The sequence below is a fragment of the Tenebrio molitor genome, chromosome 4, assembly GCF_963966145.1.
Source record: "Tenebrio molitor chromosome 4, icTenMoli1.1, whole genome shotgun sequence".
NCBI lineage: Eukaryota > Metazoa > Arthropoda > Insecta > Coleoptera > Tenebrionidae > Tenebrio > Tenebrio molitor.
This window is the reverse complement of record NC_091049.1, coordinates 21,547,926-21,574,187: the sequence shown is the minus strand read 5'-3', so window position 1 is coordinate 21,574,187 and position 26,262 is coordinate 21,547,926. Positions and strand designations below refer to the sequence as shown.

The window sequence follows — 26,262 nt, the reverse complement described above, 5'->3', positions numbered from 1 at the left end:
CGGATTATCTTGTTTAGTTGCGGGACCAGAAGTTCCTAGTTCTCGACACCGGAAGACGACTTATCTGCTGGCTTTCGGCCTTGAAGAGACGTCGATCCTTGGCGGTGTTCTCGCGTGCCCTTGAATTCTCGATTAAGGGTGGCTGTCTCTTCAAAGATCTGGGCGCATAAGGGAAGCACGGAGACGCAGACGGAGGACCAACTCCAAATTGGTACGGTACGATACTCCAAAACGGTACGGTACGAAATTCCAAAACGGTACGGTGCGATTCTCCACCGACCAAAACCAAACTAAACAAAACACCCCTAACGAATGGCGTCAATAACTAAAATGCGAACGATTCGGTAATTACCTTTCCAGTTGACAGGGGCGATCTAAAGATGCCTTTTCGATCGAGCCTAACGGTACCACGTTCTTCTCGATAACAGTAGACGATACTATGGCGTCGGCAAAATCGGACGGAAATCGGCGACACCGAACTGGACCAAACTCGACCAAAACTATATCAAAATACCCCTAACGGACGTTGTTAATAACCAGAATATGCAATTGTTGGATAATTACCTCTCTGGGCGCGAGGGGTGACTTGACCACGAGTCCAAACCCCAAATTCTCGCCGTAGCACGACCGGCGATTTGATTCGGTGATCCCCTTCGACACGATCCGATACGATTTTCACCTTTCGGCTCCGCGGTCACCGACCGACGTCTTGTTTCCGCCTCGATAGTTCTTTCGCTACCCCCGCACTTATAATTCTGCGTCGCGCGAAACAATTGACATTTATTCCCTCTGTATTAAGACATTCCGATGTTTGAACGTACGGCGCATCAATTGACGATACTTCCGCTGCACTACTCGTGCGCTCTGGCTCGTCAAGATGATGAAGCATGGCGCCGGTTTGTTTACCTTTCGCTTTCCGCCAACGGGGAAAATTACAGATGGTTTCACGGTAAGGTGTCGGTAGGTCCGCGCGTGTATTGCGTTAGATGGTAATCGTCATTCTTCGCAGGGTCGAAAAAGGACAGAGAAACAGAAAGGAAAAGAAGAAGATAACGTCCCGGCAAGTCACGAAAGTGAAAGTGGAAACCACATTGCCGTTGCGTCATCCGTAGCTGTAAATAAATTGAGAAGACGATCCAAAGACGTGAGGCCGTCTTAGCCTTACATGATGGGGCAAAAACGTGTTCTTCCAGCCACCCCGTGGCTGGCACAGTTTGCAAATGAAATTTACTTTTCGTGGAATGAGCGACCCAAAAAAATGTCACGGAAGGTGGGCGCGTCGCGTCGGCACGAGACGTTGTCGTCGATACCTTTTTTGTTTGTTAATGCTAAGTCCGGGTGGTCGACTTGCGCTGTTACAGTACCGCTAGCGTTTGTAGAACCTCTTGGGCCTTCTACACCGGCCAAAAATGGAATAGTGGCACTTTATCATGCTACAATCTCTTGACAATAAGTTTTTCAAATGCTTTTGAAATAACTGGTAATAGGGAAATCAATTTGTATGATTTCACTTCGTGAGGTGGTTTTCCCGGTTTTTGAATCGTGACAACTTCTCTGCTACTTTCCAAATCTCAGCTCTAAAAACTACGTGGTGTGTCAGCATGACAATAATTCCTTTACGTGATAATTGCTTCGGAATTTTCCCAGTCCGGTGCCTTCTTAGGATTCAGACTCAATTTTATTTCTTCTGCTATTTCCTTTGGAGTGACAGTAGTGATTTCTTCTGTTATACTATTAGGTATTAGGTATTAATTTCTTTTAGGTTGTTATTATTTTCAATATCACTTGGTGTAAAAAAATTCCACAAAATCTTCAGCGAATAAATTTGCTTTTTGTTTATTTTCTCTTGCCCAGTCATCTTGGTCTTTTCTTATGTAAATAATCAATCAATTCGTCAAATTTGACCTCTGTCGATATTTAAAATTTTGGACCAGCTTATGATATTATTATTTGAAAAATAATCTCTATTCATTTATAATACGATAGGACGAAAATTTAGAAAATTCTTCAGTTCTTTCATCTTCTGTTGTGTTTATTATATTAATATTATTCTCTATCAAATAATGAATGAATTTTTTTAGATGATTACTTGAAGATAATAAAATTTATCGCATCGGATGTGTTTCAATCAAAAATAATGAAAGTTTTTGTGTGGTTCAATCTTGTTCTACACACTTGTGCAGCTCTGCTTACCATTCATGCACTCCTCTTCAAGATAAAGATGAAGGAGTTTGTTTATTATGCCCCAGTGCTTTTTGCCAGCTTTTACGTAAGTACTAGGGTAAGGAGTCCCTAACATGTTAAATTTTCATAATTTACATGTACAACAACCAACCAACGAACGTCGTAACACTACATAATGAGAACATATAAACTCGCTTTCAAACCAAATAATATAATTATTATATCATAAAGAGTAGAAGTGAGTCTTTTTGTGGTAAGCCCAGAGATTGAAGACCGAGACGCAGTCGAGGTCGCCACTGGGCGAAGCACAAAAAGACGTTCTACTCTGGATAATTTATAGTATTTTATTTTCAAGGGGATCACAAAAAAAAAATCCGACATGAACTCATTTATTTTTTTTTCCTGCAATTACATTAATATTACAATTTTCAAATTTTAAGACACCAATAATTCCTACTTCCTTTGTAACATTATTGGTACTTGAAGTTTGCATAATATTAGTAAAGTCTACAACACTATCTGAATTATCCGATGTACTTTCAGTAAATTTCCATGTAAAACTTTCCCAAAATGGTGAATAATCGCGATTTGTAATTTTTCGTGCTCTTTTCAACTCTTGCTGAAGATTTTTATTACATTTTAAGCAAGTGTCAACTTTGTCATTTTCCCTTTCAGAATGACACGGTTCACATTAAGGATGAACTGGAGTAACAATCTCAGCAAAAAGTTGCGGAATTCTTATAATGCTATGAAACGTTTATTACGAGAAATCAATATTTGAAAAAATAGTTTTTAATTTTTGTAAACGAATTGTAATGAGTTGCAAGTAAATTTTGTGTTTATTTTCTTGATATTTAGATAATTACTTACATGTGATTTTACAATCTTTTGACTAAGAGTGTACGTGAAAGTAAACAAAAGCATACTAAATTTCAATTTTCATTGATTTCTGTTAAAGTTCTTAACGTAACTGTAGTAAAACGTGCGATATGAGTGTAATATTGCATACCGACGTCAATTATATGCATTTTGTTCACTTTTATTGAAATTAAAACAGATACATAACCTCAAAAACCGTGTTTTTCCACATATAATTAGCGATTACAAGGAAAATCCTCGACCAACTTTTTTTGTAAATTCATTAGAAAATTCAACGATATCGATACTTTATGTGTGAAAAATTTAAGAAAAATTGGCCTTTTTGAAATATGTTTTTTATCAATTTTTATGCGACCATTGCTCGATTTCTCATAAGAATACATTATAAAATATCCCGAAACTTTAAAAGGTAATAACTTTAAAATTCCTCGATCAAATTTTTTTAAATTTGGCACAGTACTTTAGAATGAATGAAAGGACTATTGTACCAATTTTAAGCAAATTTCGCCATTTTTCAATGTTACTCCAGTTCATCCTTAAAGAAACTTGCGGCGTTTATGATACATTCCTTTAACTTTGTTAATTCTTTCAGGGCATGTTGAGTCTATTGACGATCTTATTCAAAGGTAAGATGGCAGACGACATAAGAAACGAATTGAGACCTTGGACTATTGACTGTGCCGGAGAAGAAATACATTCACGGTTGAAATTTGAGATAAAAGTGATTACATCATTTGCCTTGTTCAACTTTGGTGTAGCAATATTTGCCGGTTGCTGGTATTGTGTTCCCATATTTGCTGATTCGGAACTATTTTACCTGTTGCGGTTTGCCGACGAACATTTTCCAAATCAAAAAATTATAGTAGAAGTAATATACAGATTGTCGTTTCTTTTTTTGATCTATGTTATGATGGTGCTTGCTTACCAAGTTATTTATTACACCCAACATGCTAGATTTCAAATCATGTTGTTTACTGAATACTTGGTCAATATAGCTAAAAACGATAGTGGTCTTAAGGATGAGGAATTATTTTATAGTTCTCAATACCAAGAGAAACTTGCCCATAATCTCAAATTCTGCGCTAAGAGATTTCAAGAATTTTTGTCGTAAGTTCTTTGTTGAAAACATAAAATTTAGTTCTACCATTAAGTTTTAGGATCCAAACAAAAAAAATCAAACAAATGGGCAACCTGATTGTATTATTCGCTTTATGCGGTTGTCTCTTGGGAATTGGCGTTGTATTTTATATGTTGTCGGTAAGTATTGCATAGGTAAAAGTTTAAAGTTGAGATCATATTTTGAAGGACAAATTCTATCCTGAATATTACGTGCGAATGGCTGCTTCTAGCATCACTACTGTTGCTACATTTGTTGCTCTAATTTTATCAGGACAGTCAATCGAGAATCAAGTAAGTGTGACCAATCTGTGACAAGAGTAAAGAAATATTTTCCAGGCGGATGATGTATTGAATGCGATGATGGAAATCACTTGGTATAATTTTAATTCGAAGAACAAGAAAAGTTACTTGATTCTTTTCACAAACGTAGCGGCTACATCTTGGAAAATTAAATTTTCTGAAAACTATTCGATAAATTATGAATTAGGTCTAGCGGTAAGTTGACAGTTTTCAGATAGATACATATAACAAAAATAATTATGTCTGTTTTCCAGATTGTTAGGGGCATGTATTCTATTCTCTCTGTTGTGGTAAATATGCACAAGACAGAGTAGAATTAAAAATTTCCCTTGAATTTTATTGTAAACCTTAATCCTTTTTCACTTTTCACATTGTTGACCTGGGAATGGTATATCTTATTTTGGAAAACTATGTTGATAGTAATAATTTTTGCTTCCTATATTTTATTTTTAACAACTGCGAAATCAAATTAGAAAATGTTTAGCCACAACTTTTTGTTGCCATACAAGGCTGTAAGAATTATATACCTAAGTCCATAAATTTAAAAATACGTCCAGAGGCATTTTTAAAACTTGTAATGAAACTATTACACAATCTCTACATGTTGATTGATGAATGTCTTCGCTGCATTTCTATCAACACTTCTATTAAAGAGCATTAAATACACCCTTAGTAAAAAAGATGTAAATTAGTATAGACACCATAGGTTTTTAAATATTTTGTTTTTCACAGCCGTATTTGACCCAACTTTTTTTTTAAAGCATACTCTATTCCACTAACCAATAGGAAGGTCGCATTTCGTTGCAGGATTTTGTATATTGGGCGCGCAACCGCCTACCAGAAAAAAATATACTATAGCTACGACTATAGTAGACAGATTTCCACTACCGCTAGTATCGCCACCTATCGGCGATACTAGTTTCACTCATGCTATGCGGTCACCAACGCCTATTTACTGCGATGGGACAATCATTTATAATAACCCTGTATATTGTTTAAGTTAATACTTAAATCAAAGACTATAGGAATTTATTTTGGTTTTAAACGTGTACGATATATTTTTCGTTTTTATGAATGTTTCTGATGTAAACAAATGTTATATTAATTATTATTATTTTTCTGTCCCTGATTCATCTGAAAGCACTGGATTTTATGATATTGTTCTGCTGCACGTATAGAATATGTATACAAAAATTATGGGTACAGCTAAATATTTCCAGAACGGTTTAGTAGAGCTCGTTGAAATTTGGCATAGAGGCTAACTAATTTTATATTTTTTCAAATATTTTTTATTCAATAATTTTTTATAAAGTTTCGATGAAAATAAGATATGCATGTGTTACACCACTGAATTCACAAAAAATACTCTTTTCAAAAATATTAAATTGGACTCCTGGTTCCATTTAAAAGAAATCAAGTTAGCCTGGTATCTTCAAAATAAATGATGTTAGAAAATTGAGAAAAATCTTCTAACTCTGTGCCAAATTTCAACGAGCTCTGCTAAACTGTACCCATACATTTTAGCGACCCTGTATATACTCGTAAGGCTGTATGTGCATCCCTGAATAGGTTAGAAAACTCTATTCACACCAGTAATATCGTTCGAAATTTTATATTAGTTTGTAACTTATTACTAAATAAAATATGACTCTATCCCACCTCCACCCGTCGGCACGGCAATTTTGCCGGAGTACATACACTATTACGGATAATACTATCAAGTAATAGTGCAGTGCTTATCAACATAATTACCGGCGTCTCGCCTCCGCATTTTGACTTTTTTGTGTTTTATGTTCTGTGTCAATGTTAAGGAATTTCCTCACGATGTGACATGAGTATAATAATATACCTTTTTGAATTTCAACCACCAATGTGTTCTCTAAGTCCAAAATTTTTAAATTTTTAAAAAGAGATTGGGGTACTATTCCTGTTGCTGAAATTATAAATATTATCATTATGCTATCATTATTGCAAATAACTTTACAAATCTGTTTCTTTCACTTTAGATCCTCCTTCACAAGAACGGCAATATAATATAGTCCATTCATTTTAAATCTTGGGTTTAGTAATAAAACTTGCCTGCTTTGACACTTGTTCGAAACTCAGTGAATCTAAAACTGTGTTCAATACCGAGTGTCAACTACCAAACCTGACCATAGGAATTTAACATGAAAAATAGTTTTTGCGTGATTTCAGGTACCTACTTCATTAAGAAATTGATTAAATTTAACATTTGTCAAATGGTCAAGTTATTAGAAACATTTTTATTCACATTTATCAAAATGTCGAAATATGTTTGTGTTTAAATTTACTACTAAAATCGCCCAATAATTTGATTATTAAAAATACCATCCCAAACATTAAATTTCTGAGGGCATTGCGTTCTTGTAGTTAAATGTATCCGCGGATTTTCTTGAGACAAATATCGAGTGTTCTGGGTGGCTCATTATTTAACATACATTTGCATTCGTCGGTAAAACATCTGTTTTTAGGTACTATAAATATGTTCTGCTTACCTTATCTATACGACTGGTGCAGGTAATAATAAGACATCCCAAGCGTAGACAGAAAGTACATAATAATGGGGTTTTCCCGAATTTTAAAAATACAGGACACGTCGGCCCTAAGCCACTAAACAATTACAGTCTTAGTTGTACCGTTCAAGAAATAACTTGTGTTGTGTAAAGTGAATTCAGTGCGTTAATTTTACTCAATATGTAATATTTGTTGCCAATACTGGTGAATCATCTAATGAATTTGATTCAGATGACGATTAATTTTCTATTTGTTTATGTAAGTATTTTATTATTTTATTTATTAATTTACTTTAAAGTATACATGTAATGGATACTTTATTAATTACTCTTATTTCTTTATTTAGTAATCTTATTTCTCAAATACAAAATTTCCCAATACAAAATCAACAATCTCTTAACATTTTTTTGGTCACTGATCGCAAAATGTGTTTTAATTTTTTTTTATTTGCGGATACTTTAAGGTCTCTTTCTTTTGCTCGTCGATAAGATGGTGAAAGTACGACGTGGTACCAATTTTATGTGAACAGAGGGATTACTACTTTACAGTACCCACACAATGAAAACTTGCCGCTTTCGTAATTTACGGCGTTTTGAGTTTACAACTTTACCCAAGATTTAAAATGAATGGACTATAACTAATAAGCAATTTAGAAAGAGAAATGAAACCCTACTCATGATTATTTATTTTAGCAAATGATATAGTAAATCGTAGAAGATGTTCCAACTGGTAAGGTAAAAAAAAAAAATTTTTGTTAATCGAAATACTCTTGATTGATTCCTATAGTAATGGAAATTAGGGAAATATACTATGGAATATTGTATAAATAAATTAATAAGAACCAATTGAGGTTTTACCACTTATTGTATTGTATTGTATTGTAATTGCCAATTAATGACTGGTAGTTACTTACTATTTCTTTTACCTTGTATTTTAGGAGAATAGTTTTTAAATATTGTCACAAAAATGTGGGTTAGGATTATCTGCGTATGAATCTGAAGTAGCAGATCAACGAAATTTTCAGATTTGTAATCCAAAAACAAATTACGTATATTAGGTCTGGTCCTAACAAAAAGCTAATCTTAAACATTCAAAATTATGGTAAAAAACAAAAACGGTTACATACAAAAAATTGTATATACAAATATCGAAAGACTACCGTGATTGACTAAAGTAACTAATTTAGAATCTTAGAGAGGTGAGAAAATAATCAAAACGAAAGCGGAACAATGACAGAGCCGGGATTTGATTGGTTCGTTGGAGTTATTGATGTAGCGGAGACTCCACCAGTGGCCACCGCTCTCAAGCTGCTATTGTCCGGCGCAGTGCACAAAATAAAGTCATGCCACCCAGGGTTACATCGTTCTATAGGAAGATTACCATCCATATTCATTTATGTCGGCACCGCTTTTTATTAAAAATATTACAATATCCGAGCATTCTTTATCAATAGCTATATTTACGGGTGTTCCTGCATCATTTAGAATTAAGTTTTTCGACGCAAAGTTCTACAGGAAGATTACCATCCATATTCATTTCACATACATTACATTCAATTTCATCATTGAAGTTTTCATCAGTTCCATCTATAGAAGTTGTACTATTAGAGCTTTGTTTATTTAATGAATTGGCATGGATTTCTCCAAGAATTTTGTTGGCGACAGTTATCTTTTTAGAAAGAGCATCATCAACGTAACTTTCAGGAACTGAATTTGATTACATTTTGCTCAATAGTGAGTAAAAAATTTTCCTCACTAGTGATTCAATTGCCATCTTTGCTCACTATTTTCAGTAAGCAAGACCACTGAATTTCAACCATCTCTCGTAGTGTAAATAACTATTCCACCGAATAAACCCAAACTTCCCCGAGTTTGGTGCCGTTTCGAAAATAACTTTACTTGTGAAAGCAGTTGATTTATTATAATTCCACAGAAAGCGAAACTCAACTCAAAAAAAAAGACGTTACACTCGCAAAACACAAATGACATCTGTCAACTCTCCTTTTTCGCTTTTTCAAATTTAATTGTTTTTAATTGTATTTTTCTTCATACGAATATACTCGTATACATTATATATATTTTTCGCTTCTTCTTCAAAAAAGTCATAGCCAACTTGATGAACTATTCAACTGAACACTCGTTATATCTAGTGGCTTTAATAGAGATGGAGTTTACAGCGCCATCAGTAAAATTTTGTAGAAGTTGCCAAGCAGAAGTTAACTAACTTTTGGGTTGTAAAAACTGCTGGTTCTTTGCCGATTATTTAATTTTTGTGATCATATTAGTACAGCTCGAGCAGTCAAAGTCAAATGAAAATGTTATACTCGTAATGTGATTTACGCGAACATTTGCATCTTACAATTCCGACGTGATGCGTGTTTCCTATGACCTCCAACCTAACCAATAGTTTTTATGCAATTTTCATTAGAAACTTGTTGTCCATGATGACCATGATTTTAATTTTATTGCCATCATCAAATTGTTCATTTAAAAAAATTCCTCATTTATTATTGTTCCGGGTGTGAACGGGAAAAAATCGGGAGTCCTCTGTCAAGTAAAATAATTAAAGTAAGTATTCAATGTTTTATGGAAGACAAAATGTCAGATATCCTTATTTACAGAGTGGACCTGTTGCGGATAAAACATAACTGCAGATAGTAAATTAGTTAAAATGAAAAATCAAAATACAATTTTTTTTTGTCTACAGACAAAAAATAATAATAATCGTTGGCATATTTCCGGAGTGGTGAATATTCATATTGTTCAAATCTGAAAAGGTGGATGACATTGCTTTTACTTGATGTCATTAATGATTTATCATTTTGTTCAATTTTGTAAACAATATTAACATACATTGTAAAAGACATAAAGAGCAAATATTGTTTCCCATTACGCAACTTTATTTATTAGACCGCTTTATAAATAAAGATATGTATTTAATTGCGGAATAAAGACAATTTAAAACATTCAAGTTTCAAATTAATAGACATGAATGACATGATGTTATTTGTTATAGCTCTCTATTTAACATTTTGTGTTATTCACTACACTTTCCTGTAGAATCCCGTTAATCCAGTTTATGCATTTTTTAGATAAAAATATGTATTTAGAAGTTAGAAAAAGAATGACTTATAGGTACTTGGAAAACATAAGAAGTTCAGTAAACCCTTTACTTCATCAGAAACCACAGAAGGCTTTTTTCAATTTGTAGGAAGTCAACTTTCTTAGAGGCCGATTTCAAGTTGTCTTGAACTTGTATTGTCATGGTAACGGCGCAAAATTGCAAGTTTGAGAAAGATGACGCATATTAGTAATTAATGTGTAGGACAAAGATAGCTACACATTTGCGCTGCACCACCTATTTATCACCATGACTTGAAATCGGGCTCTTACATTTTATTCTAATTTTGTGATATTGAAATATTTAGAGACTTGGAAGTATCACACGATGAAAAAAAATGGAAAGTAGTTTATGCTAGAGTGGTATATAAGAGAAAGTAGGCTCGATCCTGGTTCCTAGGGGAGTTTTTGAGAGTTATATTTGAGTTGGCAGCCTGGTTGCCATAGACTTTGTGAAGTAAATGCAATCAAATTTAAATAGTTAACATAATATTTATATATTATTTTCACTCTGGAAACATTTTGTCCTACAGGGTGATTTACGAGGAATAATGAGCCCGACGGAATAGAAAATGCAACCCGCAATTCATCAGGAGAAAAACCCGGACATTTACCGCTTCGATGTCCGGCTTTTTGTTGCAATGTGTAGTATTATTAGAAGAATCCTTTTAATTCAATAAACTATTGACAGACTTTTTGTTTATATTATTTTTTTCAAACTATTTATAATATTCATTTGTTTTTATAGCAACTGCTCACTAATTAATATCAAATATAAATTTAATATTACAACAGCCCCCCTTAAATTTATTTTTTCTTTATTCTATATTCTTAATGCCGGAATTTTCTAAGCAATAGTTATGTTTGAATTTTGATAGGGGCTTCGTTAAAAAATCGGCGACCATTTCACTCGTTTGTATGTATTTGATTTCTATTTCTTTTCTTTGCAATATTTCTCGTATAAAATGATGCCTGATATCTATGTGCTTGGTTCTGGAATGTTGAATTGGGTTTTGTGCGAGGCTCCTTGCACCTTGATTATCGTTCATTATTTGAATTTGTTTATCTATGTCCAACACCTCCTTTAAAAATCGTCGTAAATAGATGGCTTCTTTTGTTGCATCGGATAAAGCCATATATTCTGCTTCTGTACTTGAGAGTGCTACTGTTTGTTGCTTTCTTGCTTCCCAGCTGACAGAACAATTTGCAAAAATAAAAATATATCCTGTGTAAGATTTTCTGTCGTCAGGATTCGCTCCCCAGTCAGCATCTGCAAAACCAATTATATCTTCAACATTTTTTTCGTAAACTAATCCGTAGTCCCTAGTTCCTTTTAAATATCGTAGTACTCTTTTCGCAGCAATCCAGTGTTCCTTTCCAAAACACGTATTATATTGACTTAAACAGCTTACTGCATATGAAATATCTGGCCTTGTTGAAACTGATAAATACATGAGGGAACCAATTAAATTCTGATATGGACACCTTGTCATCTTTTCTTTTTCTTTTTCCGTTTTTGGACGCATTTCTTTTGACAGTTTAACATTTGGGTCCATGGGAGTTGAAACTTCTTTTGAATTTTCCATTCCAAAACGCTTTAATAAATCATCAACATATTTCTTCTGACTCATAGTAACTTTGTTTTTCTTTACGTTAAATTCAATTCCCAAACAATATTTTATCTGTCCCATATCTTTCATCTGGAAAATTTTCGCAAGATTTTCTTTCAGATTATTAATTTCTTCCATGCTGTTAGACGCTATTATTATATCATCTACATACACTGCTATTAAAACCATGTTTTCTTCGTTTCCTCTTCTTGTTTTTCTCATATAGATGCATTTGTCTGTGCTGAGCGGTCTTAAGTTCAACTTCTGTAGGTTCTCATCTAATTTTTTGTACCATTGACGACCTGACTGCTTCAATCCATATAATGCCTTTTTCAATAAACAAACTTTGTTTTTGAACACGACTTCTGCTCCAATTTCATTTATTCCTTCAGGTAATTCCATGTAAATTTCCTCATCGATATCCCCATTCAGGTATGCTGTTACAAAATCCAACTGATGAACTATTAAATTGTATTGTGCTGCGATGGCCATTATTAGTCTTACAGAACATAATCTTGAAACAGGTGCAAAAGTTTCTTGGAAATCTATTCCTGGCAATTGGGCATAACCTTTTGCAACTAATCTTGCTTTTCGACGAGCGATCGTACCATCGGAATTAAATTTTGTTTTCAGAACCCATTTACAGCCTATTACTTTTCGATCACTTGGGCGATCAACTATTTCCCATGTTTTATTTTTCTTTAGAGAATTAAATTCATTTTTCATCGCTTCTCTCCATTCTTCGGATTCTTGTCGTAAAAATGCTTCTTTAATTGTTTTTGGATCTTCTTCAGTAATTTCATTTGTTCTTGAACCTTCTTTCTCCGTTATTTCTTCTTCACATGCTTGTACGTATAATTTCTTAGGTCTTCCTTTCTTTCCTGTATAAAGAAATTTTGGTCTTCCAGGTTTTCGCTTTTCTCTTGTTTCTACTTCTCTTCTTTCGTTGTAATTTTCTTGCAAGTTGTCTATTTCTGTTTGATCTTCTAATTGATTCTCATTATTACTAGCTTCACGTTCTGTTTCTTCATTTTCTGGTTGATTTTCTATTGATTCATTTTCATTTTCAAGTTTTCTATAATTGTTCAAATATATTTCAACTTCTTTTTCTTTCTTCATAATCTCTTCAGAAGTAAATTCTTCCTGCATCGGTTGTTCTTTTACTTCAAAATTATTTACAAATTTTACATCTCTTGTTGCATAAATTCTTTTAGAATCGGGGCACCACACTCGATACGCTCTTCTTTCTGTTGAATAACCCACGAAAATACATTTCTTACTTCTTGGATCAAATTTTCCTTTATTTGGAGTTTTATCTAACCTGTAACCTTTCGTTCCAAAAATTTGAAAGTGTTTCACGCTAAAATCCTTTCCCGTCCATAATTTGTGCGGTGTTTGTCCATTTATACTTCTAGATGGACATCTATTTCTTAAATAATTTGCTGTAGAAATTGCTTCTGCCCAAAATGAGGGCGACAATTGCGATTGTATCATCATACATCTTGCCATTTCTACTAAAGTGCGATTTCTTCGTTCAGCAACGCCATTTTGTTCTGGTGTATATGCCACCGTCATTTCATGTTTTATTCCATGTTTCTCCAAATAACTTTCAAGTTCATTACATAAGTACTCAGTTCCATTATCCGATCGAAGACATTTTATTCTTTTTCCTAGCTGATTTTCAACCATTGCCTTGTATTTAAAAAATGCACTGGCAGCTTCACTTTTCTTCTTGATAAAGTAAATTTCGCACCAACCTGACTTATCATCAATAAACGTAATAAAATATCTTGATCCACCAATCGAGTTTACTCTCATTGGTCCACATATATCGGTGTGAATTAATTCCAATAATGTTTCATTTTTATGTGATTCATTTCTTGAAAAAGATTTTCTAGTTTGTTTTGCTTTCAAACAAATTGAACAATTTATTAAATGTTCATTGCATCCAATATTCAAACCATAAACTTCGTTACTTCTTGCAAGTTCTTTTAATTGTTGTTCATTAATATGTCCAAATTTTTCATGCCACTCTTGTATTTTTGTTCTTGAAATGTTCATACTTGCAGCTGCTGTCTCTCCCTTTTTGTCTAGAATTTCGCGAACATAGTAAAGGTGATTTCTTTTTTGACCAATCATAATTTCTTTTCCATCTTTATCAAGGATGTAGACTTTGTTGTTTTCAAATATCACCGTTGAACCTTTATCTGTGATTTTTCCGACAGATAACAAATTTGAACGTAAATCAGGAACATACATGACATTATTCAAATTGACAGATCGTAAATTATTTTCATTTGACACTTTTATTTTCACATTTCCCGTTCCTCTTATTTTTGTGAAACTGTGATTTGCCAAATTTAGGACTTGATCATTTTGAGCGATATTTTGAAATTGATCTTTTGATGAACACATGTGCGAAGACGCTCCTGAGTCCACACACCACCATTGGCTTTCTGATTTGGTTCTATTGATTTGAAGAACTGTTTCGGTAACTTCTGCCTTTTTCGAAATTTCATTTCTTGCTTTGGCTTTTGACCAACAATTTTCAGCTTTGTGTCCTATTTTCTTGCAATAATGACATTTAAATTTGAATGCTTCTTTAAAATTATTTTTTCTTAAATTTTCCTTTGATGATTTTGGTCCATCTTCTTTCTCATAACATTTTTTAATTAATAGAGCACCCGGAGAATTTTGATTTTCTCTACTTTTTCTTGCTTCATATTCTTCCGTAAGCTTTATTTTCAGTGTTTCTGGCTTCGGTAACTCATCACGAGATTCTATTGCGATCCGGAAATTTTCATATGAATCTGGAATGCTATACAGTAACAATATTGTTACGAGATCATCTACAATTTTTAGTTCCATTTCTTCTAATTTATCGATGATATTAAAGAAATTATTTAAGTGATTTTTCATCGTTTCTCCTTCATTCATTTTGGACATTATCAGTTGTTTTAACAACGTAGCTTTTCTTGCAGGACCTTTTGATTCATAAAGCTCCTTTAATTTTTTCCATATTCCATTTGAAGTTACACAATTTTTTATTTGCCTTAGTTCATTGGGATTTATCGCTAATATTAAATCTGCTCTTGCCTTTTTGTCGTTTTCTTCCCAAATCGTATTTTCTTCATTATTTGGTTTTTCAATAGATCCATTTACATATCCCCACATTTCGTTCTTTACGAGAACTGCCTCCATCTGAAGTTTCCATGTATCATAATTTTCTTTTCCCAGTGGTTCAATTCTTATTACATTTCCACTCATCTTCTTCTATTAAGTCTACTTTCTTTTAATATTCTCCTGGGCCCATAACCCTTTGTAGTATTATTAGAAGAATCCTTTTAATTCAATAAACTATTGACAGACTTTTTGTTTATATTATTTTTTTCAAACTATTTATAATATTCATTTGTTTTTATAGCAACTGCTCACTAATTAATATCAAATATAAATTTAATATTACAACACAATGTATTGTGGGTTGCATTTTCTATTCCGTCGGGCTCATTATTCCTCGTAAATCACCCTGTATAGGGACCTATATGTTGGTTCTAAATAACTTTTCTTAATAACTTTTTGTCGTATTTGTCACATAAAAGGCACTTTACAGGGAAATGGGTTTTTTTGAAAATTTCCATGGCATACTTTATTTTTCAAAACAAAAATTATGTTATAAATTAGTCTAACCAAGCAGGGCTGAACCCCAGAAAATGAAAATTTAAATCGAATTTTTTTTATCTTTTACAAGAGTCGTTTCACCTATCCGAGGACACACTGTATTAGAAACCAGTAAAGCGCGATCTGGAGAACAAAACACCTTAACAAAAGGAAATGAACCTGTCTCAAGGCTAAAGGAAACTAATAAAATGCATATTGGTCTTATTCTAGGCGAAAATTCAAGTTAAACAAGTATGAAACTATGAGAAATAATATATCTTAGTCAAGAATAAATTAAATTTAATTTTGCGTTTTAAACAAACTAACATTGTTTAACATTGAGCCATAAAAAAATCTTTATTTACATAGACACAATGAGTCATTTTCAGAGATTTAGAATTTTAAAATTTCCAAGGCATACTTGACTTTTCAAAACTAAAATTATGTTAAAAATTAGTCTTTAACCAAGCAGGGCAAAACCCCAAAAAATGAAAATTCAAATCAAATTTTTTTTATCTTTTACACGAGTCGTTTCACCTATCCGGGGGACACAGTATATATCTTCATGGTTTAAAAAGTTTCCGCAGCTAATTTATAATTTGTCCGTGTGGGTGTTAAATGTTCGTCTTAATTTTTAGGTTGTGAATAACTAATCAGTGCAACACCAAAGCTAAATCAAATCATTCTAATACATATTACTACATTCGACTTGGTCTCGGTCTTCAGTCTATGGGCTTAGCACAAAAAAACTCATTTCTTAATATAATCTACCATAATTTGGAGTTCTGGTTATGCGTTTAGGGTGACTGAACTTTTAACATATTTCAACCGGTAGATACCTATCTTACTGATTGCTTAGTTTGCCCTTGAAAGTTTTTTATTTCATACTGTCCGGTAGATGTTCGATTGGGTCATCAATTTGAGTCCGATAGGTGAGTTATAACCAGTCTTAGGACAGAATAGCCCCGGACAAGTCGACCAGTACAACTTTGCGTAATACTCCGCTCACATATAAACACGATTCAGCTGGTTCGCTTTAAATAACAGGCGACCCAGCTGAATCGTGTTTACGTGCGAGCGAGGAATTACGCACAGTTGTAGTGGTCGACTGTCAGGTACTATTTTGTCCTAACACTGATTATAACAGTATCAAAGCCTGAAAGTGTCACTAAGCAACACCTACCGGACTGTTTTAGTTTTATACATCAAATCTGACATTGAAAAGCGAAAAAGTCAAAAAGTATTCAATCTAAAAAAAAATAGCAACGGCCGTTGCCACAGGAAAAAAGGTGATGCTATTTTCACAGTACAATGTCATTTTTTTATTTTTGAATTATAATTATCATGCACAAGAGACTTCGAGTATGAAATAATAGTTATTTACTCCCCTACGGGTCGTTTTCTACACCTGGGACTCGTGCGCCAAATCAACCATTATAAAACTCGTTCTTTAATATACTATACCGACTGCGTCAGAAACTCTGTATGGATTTATTACAGCGCCCCACACTGTCAATTTGCGAATTTTTAAAAATTAAATGTACCAGTAAAACGAAATGATTTTAATTCTAGCCCGCATGCTTTGTGCTTTAATTTCTTGCTTTTTTTTTCTTTATTGTGAATAACTGCTTTCTCAGACCAACTAATAATTTACATCTGAATAGAAGTAGAGACTAACGTTCACCCATTGTCTAGTGGTGTCTAAGAGATTGTGTTCATGAATATCATTGACCCTGCTTTTGTTATCAGTTATCACTTATCACTCACTACACCAGATCAGGTTTTTTCATTTTTAATCTTCGGATTGAACCGTCATTTAGCAGTAATTGCGTGGCTTCTGGGTTTATGTCTTTGTTGATGTTTTTGGGCTAGGTGTTTTATCTCCTCAGCAACATACGGGATGCTTAAATCTCGATGAATATCACTAATATCACTGTTTCTTGCATACCTCGGTGCGTCAACAATATTACGGAGCCCTTTGTTCATTTTTATACAACGTTGATAAATACGGAGCTGTAAAGCCAGGATGCCTTTAATATCTAGTTATACAGGGTGTATTATAATACCTATTTATGTCACGCGAATCTACGTTGAGGACCAAACAAAAAATTCGAATTCGAATTTGATCTTGGACGAACTATTTTTAATGACAATCCTTGTTACTTTTTGACTTTAAGTTCAAAAATCTCTCTAGCTTAGTTGCCATATTGCAATAGATTCAAAATTTATGAACGACATTTTTAAAAATGAAATTACAAACAAACCAAATAATCAAAATGACAAAATTAGTGCTGGAATATTTTCCTTTTTTTCTCGGAAATATTGTTATCAAAGGGTATACCCTTTGGCATTAAAAAAATTATAATTTTTTAATGCCATGACACAATCAGAAAAAAAAACTAACAGAATCAATAAAAAAAAAATGCATTGTAAATCAAAAATGTTATGTAATTATAAAAAAATTTATAGGTTACCATTTGAAAAATAAAAGTTGCCCATTGACCATAAATGGGTAGATGGTATAAAAATTGTAATGGGTGTTCATTTAATATTCTGGTAGCATCACCAATGGAAATCTTTTGTTTTGAAAAACGGATGTCGCAGCGTTAAAATACGACATAACCTCACTAAAAAATAACAGCATGATACGAATTATGATAAAAAAAAGTAACACAATTACAATTCACGCACAAATTAATTAATTTATTAAATGAGGTGCTGGAAATGCAGGAAATGTCTACCTTCTTCTTTTCGTAACAATTTGTGGCACGTTCCTGCTTTCCTACATAAGGTTCAGTCTGTTCGTTGCGATAACTGACGCACTGAAGTAGTGTGGGGAGCATTTTGCATTATTTTTCTTACAGTTTCAATAACTGCACTAACTGCAGCAGTGCGTTTTAGCGGCTGACCTGTGGTTTTTCTTCGGTAAACGCCTCCAGTTTCACGAAACAACTTTACTCACCGGCTCAGGTTATCTTCGAAGGTTTTCCGTCAACAATAACATTGGGAAATTCGGTGATAAACTCTTCTAAGCAGTTTTGTACGGAGTAGATCCATGAACCATTCACTTTCAAACTATTGCGATTGCGAAAATAACTTTCAATCAAAACGTTTTCTGTTCTAACGTGAACACCAGCAAACAGTAAACTTGTCTGAACGCAAATGTCAAAATTGACAGTTCTACACATGCCTTCACAGAAACAAAATATTTTCATAGGTAATGCTACTAGAATATTAAATGAATACCCGATATGCTCACTCAGGTTTGTTGTGTTTTTAGAGCCATTTCGTTTCCTCTATAATTTTTTTTTTCATTTGGGTCATCAATAAAAAAGTTATAGCGTGGGCCGTTTTTTTTTAAGACAGCCTGTATATATTTATGTGTATAAGTGTACGTCACAGATCGTTACTTGTTATTTATGTAACCATAAAATCGAAACACACCTTTGACAATCAATCTTTTTCAGTGACGTATTCTTCTACGGTTACTTCAAATTTTCCGCCTCGCCTACGGCTCGTGTTGGAATTTTCATCCTCTTGAACAATAGCCATCATTATACGCTCATTGAAGAATGTACTATTTTATTTGGAGGTTCTTTTCTTGAATTTCTGGTTACAATAACAGTAGATTGTAAATGTTTTACCCATCTTCAAGTAATCCAAAATAGTAAATAATGAGAAAAATAATAAAAAAATTCTATACCTCTTAGATTTGAAGATACGGGGGCTCAAAAGGTGCAGCTTTGATCTCATTTATTTTAAATATTAAAAAATATTTTGACTATTTGTCTTTTACTAGCCAGTGATCTAATAATTCTGAACGACTGTAATCAGGTTTGCAATTATTTTTGTCATTATTTCCAGCATTTCCAAGTAGTAATTTTATGTATTAAAGAACAAGTTTTATAAGGGTTGATTTGGCGCACGAGTCCCAGGTGTAGAAAACGAACCGAGTTTTCTATGGGACGAGTGCGCAAATGACCTTATAAAACAAGTTTTTTATGTTATTTTTTCGAATTTGCATCCTTTTTTAAAATTTTTAAATAAAAAATTAAATTTTCGAATTTTAGAGAATTTTGTATTACATAATTGGTAATTCGGAAGTAACGGCTGAAACGATTAATGAGATGTCAGAAAATCACACATCCATTATGCTAAAACCTTCAACCTGTTTAATTCACGGACTTGTATATCTGATTATGGAAGATTCCTAAATCTTCCACATCATGCGTATCTACCTACAGTTTACGCATTAACACTACTCCGAATAGCCGTGACCCACACGTGGATTATAATAATTTTCATTTATTTACATTCAAAATTAACCAATTAGTTCTTCCTTGTTTTCATGCACACGGTAATCAAACAAAAAATGATTGATTGATTAGACAAACAATGTTTTATTGTGTGATTTCATTAGAATAGATAATGTGTGAAGGTACTATGCCAGCGAATAAATTTCGGACATCAATTTCATGTCATTGTCATTAGTTGTAAAACACCCTTTACATATTAATAACCCTATTTTCCACAGTTGTCACTTTGACAGAATTCACATGTTCAGATTCAAGTTAATCTGACGTTACTTTGAAGTATTGAGAAAACAATTTTAATATGTCAGAAATTATGACAATAAAGCCTAGACTACATTTCATTTTTCCAAATGACAGCAAATTTGGTGTCCGAAATTTATTCGCTGGCATAGTACAACGTTCATTCATTTATTTTGCATCTTTTCAATGACCACATGGCAGCGTAGAATGATCACATTTCCCACATTCTTTCGAATCTGACGTATTCGTTGTTTTAGTGAAGTTCCCATTTTATTCTAGATAATAGTTTCACCAAAGTAGTCTCGACGAATAATGACCCGCAGCGAAGCGCCGAGGTCTACCTGGAATGTTCGAGACAGGGCCGGCATCCGGATAAAAGGTCGACGGCCTGGGACACAGTCAATCAGATATTCAGAGGCAGCGGTAAACAATTATTGTCGAGCAATGAAAGTGATTAACCAGCGTTAGTGCAAAAGTGAGAATTTCATTTTAATTTTTTAGGAAGCGGTTAATCTTCATTTAGTGTAAATTTTTAATCTGCAATAAGTAATACATAAATAATAATTGTCATTGTTTTATATACAGGCTGTTTCTAAAATACGTGTGTTAATTTTAACCAGTGGAAGAACGCGCCAAATCATGGAACTTTTCTCTATAACATTTTTATGAAAAAGCAATACAAATTGATTTAAAATTTGGATCAAATCAAAGTGTATACCCGCCTATGGGTAAGGGCGAAAATTTTCTGTTGTGATAGAAACAGAGCTTTGTTAAAAAGTTCCATTGTTTTAGAAAAAAATAAATAATCAAAATGGTTACAAAAAATAGAAACTAGTTAATCACACAAAACGACAGAAGGATCAAAATGTTTTTTTCAAGGAAGGAAAATCGAACAGTCCGAGTTATTTTCGAAAACAGAAAACTAAAAACACGAAAGAAATATTTAAAAGACGTCAAAACTAGAATGGGGAATCCCATTGTGTTCGTTAGAAAAACCGACAGCGAACGGATCGGTCCAAAAGTCTAATAAAATACTTTCGGCGGTATTTTGATACAACTTCATTTTTCATTTTTTAACCAGTATTGTTACGAGAATGGAAAATCCATTACATCAGCTTTAATTATGAACGACATAACTGAACACTAAAATAAATAGATAAGCATAAGTTTAAGAGAACTGGCAACATCCTGAGATCAAGAACATTTGCAATCGAGTCAACCTTGGAGATTTCTTATTGTTATTTTTTTAACTCCCCTGACCTTAGAAAGAAACGTTAAAAATGTATTACCATTGGTTTCGAAAATTTGACAACGAATCTTCTTTTTTTGAACCTTCAAGACGTACAGTGGCGAGCAATAAATTTTGGTCGTCAAGGTCATTCTTTGACGCAGTCGAAAATGCTCCATTGTAAAATAGTCGTAAATGTCATAACCTAACATCATATTGTATGACATTAATTGTCATTTTGTTCTAATTTTTTGACACTTTGTTGACTTGGGCATAATCAGTCAGGGAATTTTTTTAAATTTGTGAGAATTTAACCAAATTTTGAAATGACATTGACGACCAAAATTTATTGCTCGCGACAGTACCTACTCTTTTCTAATGAATAAATAATGTAATGTATAGCAATATGAATCTTACTACCTAGATCTATTATGACATTTTTGCTATTACATTGCTATTAACCCAAATTAGATCATAATTCCGCCCTGGACACACTTTTTCCGTGTAATCGTCAAATAAAATAAAAAATCCAAAAGAAAAATGACGGACATTATATCGGGTGTTTTTTTTATTTCACCTCGTAGTAGGCGTTGAAGAGTCGATTGTGAACGCACCACTCGTGCAAAACCTAAGATCCGTGATCCGTAACCTGTATAGTGCGTTCACAATCGACTCTTCAACACTTACTATGAGGTGAAATTTAAAAAAAAAACCGATTCAAATTGGCAAATAATGTTTGATTAATAAAAATATGTAAAATAAAAAAAATACTACAAGGACTTTTGTTTTATTAAATTGTAGCAATATGTATTGCATAAGCGAGTACCAGAAAATATGAATAAAAATAGGTGCAGCTGTAATTCAAGTTACAACGAAATGTTAACCAAGGTTCCGACAAAAAATGTAAACAAAAATTAGTTGAAAAAAGTTCCAGTCTTCCCTATACGGTTAAAACATTGAGTATATAAAATTTTTAGCAAGTAGGATTAATTATTGTATAAAAGTCTTTAAACGATGTAACTTTAAGTGCCACGATTAAGAATGCAAATTGGAGTAAAGATGTGATTTCACCTTCAAGGCTGACTCGATTACAATTTTTCTTGATCACCCAATATTACTTAATACTGTATGTGCATTTCCTTAAAATAGCATCACATTCATGACATTTTTGGAATATGTAAATTACCAAGAAATGAAATTGCCTAATTAACTGGTCAGCTGTGAGAGCGCAAATTGAGTGTTTTTCCGGCCCAGAAGTACTCTTTGGGGGCCCTGAATTGACCCATTATGAACTAAAATTTCCACGATTTGATTTATTTGTTTTCTTGTCTTTACAGTCTTTGTATTTATTCACAAATTGGTCCCAAAAACCATGTTTGGAAAATTATTTAAAATCTTTAAAAATCGCATAAAAATCAATATAAAAGACGTTGCCCCTAAACCAGTTCCACTGTTAGACTAACATGTCTATCCCCAAAAAAATGTACTGCATATTTTAATCTAAAGTGACCTTCGCGCTTTTTTTTCTAACTCGAAACTTGTTGATGACGCAGGATGCATTTTTGTTGCGAACTATATAGGAATAGACAGATTTAAAGGAATGCTAGTTTATCATTGGTGTTTTAAGTATACACTTGTGCAAAATGGCTACAGTCTTGAAGAGCATTTTCGAAGTTTTGACGGATTCTCCGCCGATATCTGGTACAGATATAAATTAATTTCACTTTATTTCTTAATTATCACGAGTACATTTTTAGACCCTCGGATGGATCTTTTTCTGTTAAGGGCACCTGTTCAATTGATCACAACAATAGCACTCTACCTAGCTATAATTTACAAAATAGGTCCAAACTTTATGAAAGACAGAAAACCATTTAACTTAAGAAATATTTTAATCGCTTATAACATCGCCCAGATTATTTTCAATTTGGTCGTATTCGTAATTGTAAATCGACAAAATCCTTCATTTTTACAATTACAAATGAGTGGCTTTGCAGATTGCAGCGTACGTACAAGGCAAAAGCGTTTTTTGCGCTCAATGTGATCCTGAGGGGAGTCCAAAATCTTCACTGACTGTTGTGGGACACTATTCTTACCTGTTGTTGAAATACTTCGATTTGGTCGAAACTGTACTTTAAATTATATTTTTTTAAATTCGCACTAATGAAAGTGTTTAAGATGTTTTACGTCTTGCGGAAGAAAGAACGGCAAATCTCGTTTTTACACGTCTACCATCACATAGGAATTTTGGTAGCGGCATGGGTCTCTGGTAAATATTTCCCAGGAGGTCAAGCAGGTTTTGTAGCGTTATACAACACACTCATTCATTCTGTCATGTACTGCTATTACTTATTCAGTGTTTTGAACTACAGCAAAACGCTATGGTGGAAAAAATATGTGACGCTGATACAAATTGTAAGTGGATCAATTTGAAATTTCGTTAATATTTTGTGTATTTTTTACTTATAGGTACAGCATTGTGTGATATTTCTTAGCGTATTTCCTGCAGTAGTCAATGTTAACTGCTCATATCCCAAGGGCTGGATGGGATTATTTGCTCTTAATCTTACAGTAATTATTTATCTATTTGTCAAATTTTACAAAAAGACGTATCTAACTGACCACAAGAAACAACACAGTAAATAAATTAAATATGAATACAAAAATAATATTTAATATTATTATCATTTAACTTATTGTTCATATTTGTACGTATTTAAACAGTATTAAATTTTTTTACATGTATATTAATTGTGTCAATGACTAAAACCAATTTCACTCTCGGTGTGAGCAGTAGCAGTGTTGGATTCTCTCATGGGCTGTGACCTTGGAAATATAGCTCCTGCTTGAGCTATGAGAAAATCCAAAACCTCTACTACTTTCGCTACTCGAGACAGAAAAGCAGATCTCAAGATCAAGATAGATATATTTCTTACACATTGTCGTAAGTAGCTATTAAAAACATCTTTACCTTCTTCACCAATCCTTTATCTTGGAGTGGATCTCGATATGCACTCTAAAGTCAGTCAGCTTTTACGAAGTAAACAGTGGAAAATTTTACGAAGATTGAAATAATAATGATGTTTTGCCGAGTCTGCTACAAGACAATTAATTTCATTGGAGAATTTCGTGTGACGCAACTGTTGAATGGTAAATTAATGCCACAGGGAAGGCAGCAAAAAATGTAGGTTGTTGACATCGTGAGCACATGTAATTCACGGCTTACATTGAATGAATACAATGGTTCTGTGGAAGAAAAAAAGTAATATTGTTTTTAATTAACGAATTTTCTCCTTTGATCTTATTTTTAACAATCATTTGACCATGACAAGAACAACCTAAACTAATAAACATTAGGTGGGTTTCTCCATCTAAAATGCATCAAAATCATTAATCAGACTTTTCCACTATTTACGTCAATATTCTTAATTTGTTGGACACGTACCTACATTACTACAATGTTTCTTAACTTCTCCTTTGTTATCCTACTACAACTACTTATTTTAGAGAAAATTTTCCAGTACCTGAAGGGCAAGTTTATTGAACGCTACAGCCAAGAAACTGCCATGACAAGACATTTACAAAATTGTAGCATTTGGGAGATTTGAACCATGAATTTTTCCGCAGGAAAGAACAGGAAGTCTGAGGACCTGTAACAGATGATTAGCCATGGAACCAGGTTAGATCTCGGTTTAAATCTTCCAGTAAAAGGAAGTTACACAAAAACTATTATTTCTTATTTAAAGTCCATTCAAAAATCAAAAAACCACCAACGTCGCATTTTCCTCGATAATTACTATCGGCATCGCTGTCTAGTGTAAAATTTGATGAGACTTGTAATTTTGAGGTTAAATGTTTATTAAGTGTCTTGTTTTTCTGGGCGTGTTTAAGTAAAAATAATAAGAATCAATAAATAATTGAATTTTATTTTGAATCAAATAAATGTCATAATTTATAGTTACAAACATAGTATGAAAAAATATCTACCTAGGGTTTTTTAAATTTTACCAACCTAAAGCAACAGATGGTGGTTTTTTGATTTTTGAATGGACTTTACTAATACTCAGAGTTTGGGAGTAAATCGCAATTTAATTTCGAGTTTTGAAATTTACCACACAAAAAATACCAATCATAATCAAGACGGTAATCATAATGACAATAAAGTATGGCTTACATTTTTTTTTTTGAAATGACAGAAATTGACGGCTAAAAATTTTTGGCCGCCATAGTACTCACAAGAGGACGAAAAGTAACTTCTTTTAGGACACTGACCGTGGCGCTATCTGTTGCATTGCAAATAGTAAATTTCTAGTTTTGTTGGCAAGCTGATAAAAAAATACTAGAAAAAACTGTTAATATGTATTAATAAATGTATCTCTTTAAAAAAGGTAGATACAAAATAAATTTGTACTTTTTCCAATGATGTCTTTTGCTGTGGTCGCCAAAAAATTTAACGTGCACCTCGGCAAAAAGTGCCTTTTGTCCTCGCCTATTTTCAAGCCTCACCTGCGCCTCTGCCAGAAAACTCAGACTCGGACGAAAAAGATGCACCTTTTGGCCTTGATCATCATAATAGACCTAAACAATAAGAGAAAAATATAAATTTGATTTTTAATGAACCAGTTTAACACCTGGAAATATTACAATCTGTTGACATTCAGTTTTTGTAAACAAAAATCGGTTTCTTTCCAACGGCATCACCAAAAAAATTATTTATTCAACTGTTCATCGAAACTTAAACAATATAATTTACGACGTAAAAAACATACAACAACACTGACTGGTTATTTCACAGACTATCAAGGTAGGAAATGTTCAAAGAGCAAGCAGATACGTATTTTTCTGTTATTGTTTATTTCGATTAAGTATCATGATTTAAAGTTATTCATAGCGCTCTAAATTTGAAAGAAAATTGCACAGACGCACTTAGAATTATCTCAGGTTTCCGAAAATGTAGTAATATCAAGAACATAATATACATATGTATGTACTATAGTATTGCCGTTATAACTTTTTATCTGCTCCGCCCACTAAAATTGACCAATCAGAATCAAAGCCAGATTCAATCTGTACAA

General features: G+C 33.2%; 2 protein-coding genes across 2 annotated transcripts; both read left to right on the top strand.

Annotated features, from left to right (window-relative positions):
• Nucleotides 1–3,605: 3,605 nt before the first annotated feature.
• On the top strand, nucleotides 3,606–6,134 carry LOC138129071 (uncharacterized). Its single transcript, XM_069045324.1, has 5 exons — nucleotides 3,606–4,170; nucleotides 4,221–4,320; nucleotides 4,369–4,473; nucleotides 4,519–4,677; nucleotides 4,737–6,134. The coding sequence occupies exons 1-5, from the start codon at nucleotides 3,659–3,661 to the stop codon at nucleotides 4,794–4,796; spliced, it is 936 nt and encodes a 311-aa protein (XP_068901425.1). The 5' UTR covers nucleotides 3,606–3,658; the 3' UTR covers nucleotides 4,797–6,134.
• A 16,593-nt stretch (nucleotides 6,135–22,727) lies between these two features.
• Nucleotides 22,728–23,932, top strand: LOC138128757 (very long chain fatty acid elongase AAEL008004-like). The gene is made up of 5 exons (XM_069044935.1): nucleotides 22,728–22,888; nucleotides 22,945–23,132; nucleotides 23,185–23,316; nucleotides 23,366–23,602; nucleotides 23,657–23,932. Exons 1-5 carry the CDS (start codon nucleotides 22,831–22,833, stop codon nucleotides 23,831–23,833), a joined length of 792 nt encoding a protein of 263 aa, XP_068901036.1. The 5' UTR covers nucleotides 22,728–22,830; the 3' UTR covers nucleotides 23,834–23,932.
• The last annotated feature ends 2,330 nt before the right edge of the window (nucleotides 23,933–26,262 follow it).

What these genes read in the sequence shown, in the direction of transcription:
- LOC138128757 (XM_069044935.1), top strand. Translation starts at nt 22,831, where the DNA reads ATGGCTACAGTCTTGAAGAGCATTTTCGAAGTTTTGACGGATTCTCCG. An exon ending in ACTTCGATTTGGTCGAAACT is followed by an intron (nt 23,317 to 23,365) that starts GTACTTTAAATT and finishes AAAGTGTTTAAG; the next exon opens with ATGTTTTACGTCTTGCGGAA. An exon ending in ATGTGACGCTGATACAAATT is followed by an intron (nt 23,603 to 23,656) that starts GTAAGTGGATCA and finishes TTTTACTTATAG; the next exon opens with GTACAGCATTGTGTGATATT.
- LOC138129071 (XM_069045324.1), top strand. Translation starts at nt 3,659, where the DNA reads ATGTTGAGTCTATTGACGATCTTATTCAAAGGTAAGATGGCAGACGAC. An exon ending in TTGTATTTTATATGTTGTCG is followed by an intron (nt 4,321 to 4,368) that starts GTAAGTATTGCA and finishes CATATTTTGAAG; the next exon opens with GACAAATTCTATCCTGAATA. An exon ending in ATTATGAATTAGGTCTAGCG is followed by an intron (nt 4,678 to 4,736) that starts GTAAGTTGACAG and finishes TCTGTTTTCCAG; the next exon opens with ATTGTTAGGGGCATGTATTC.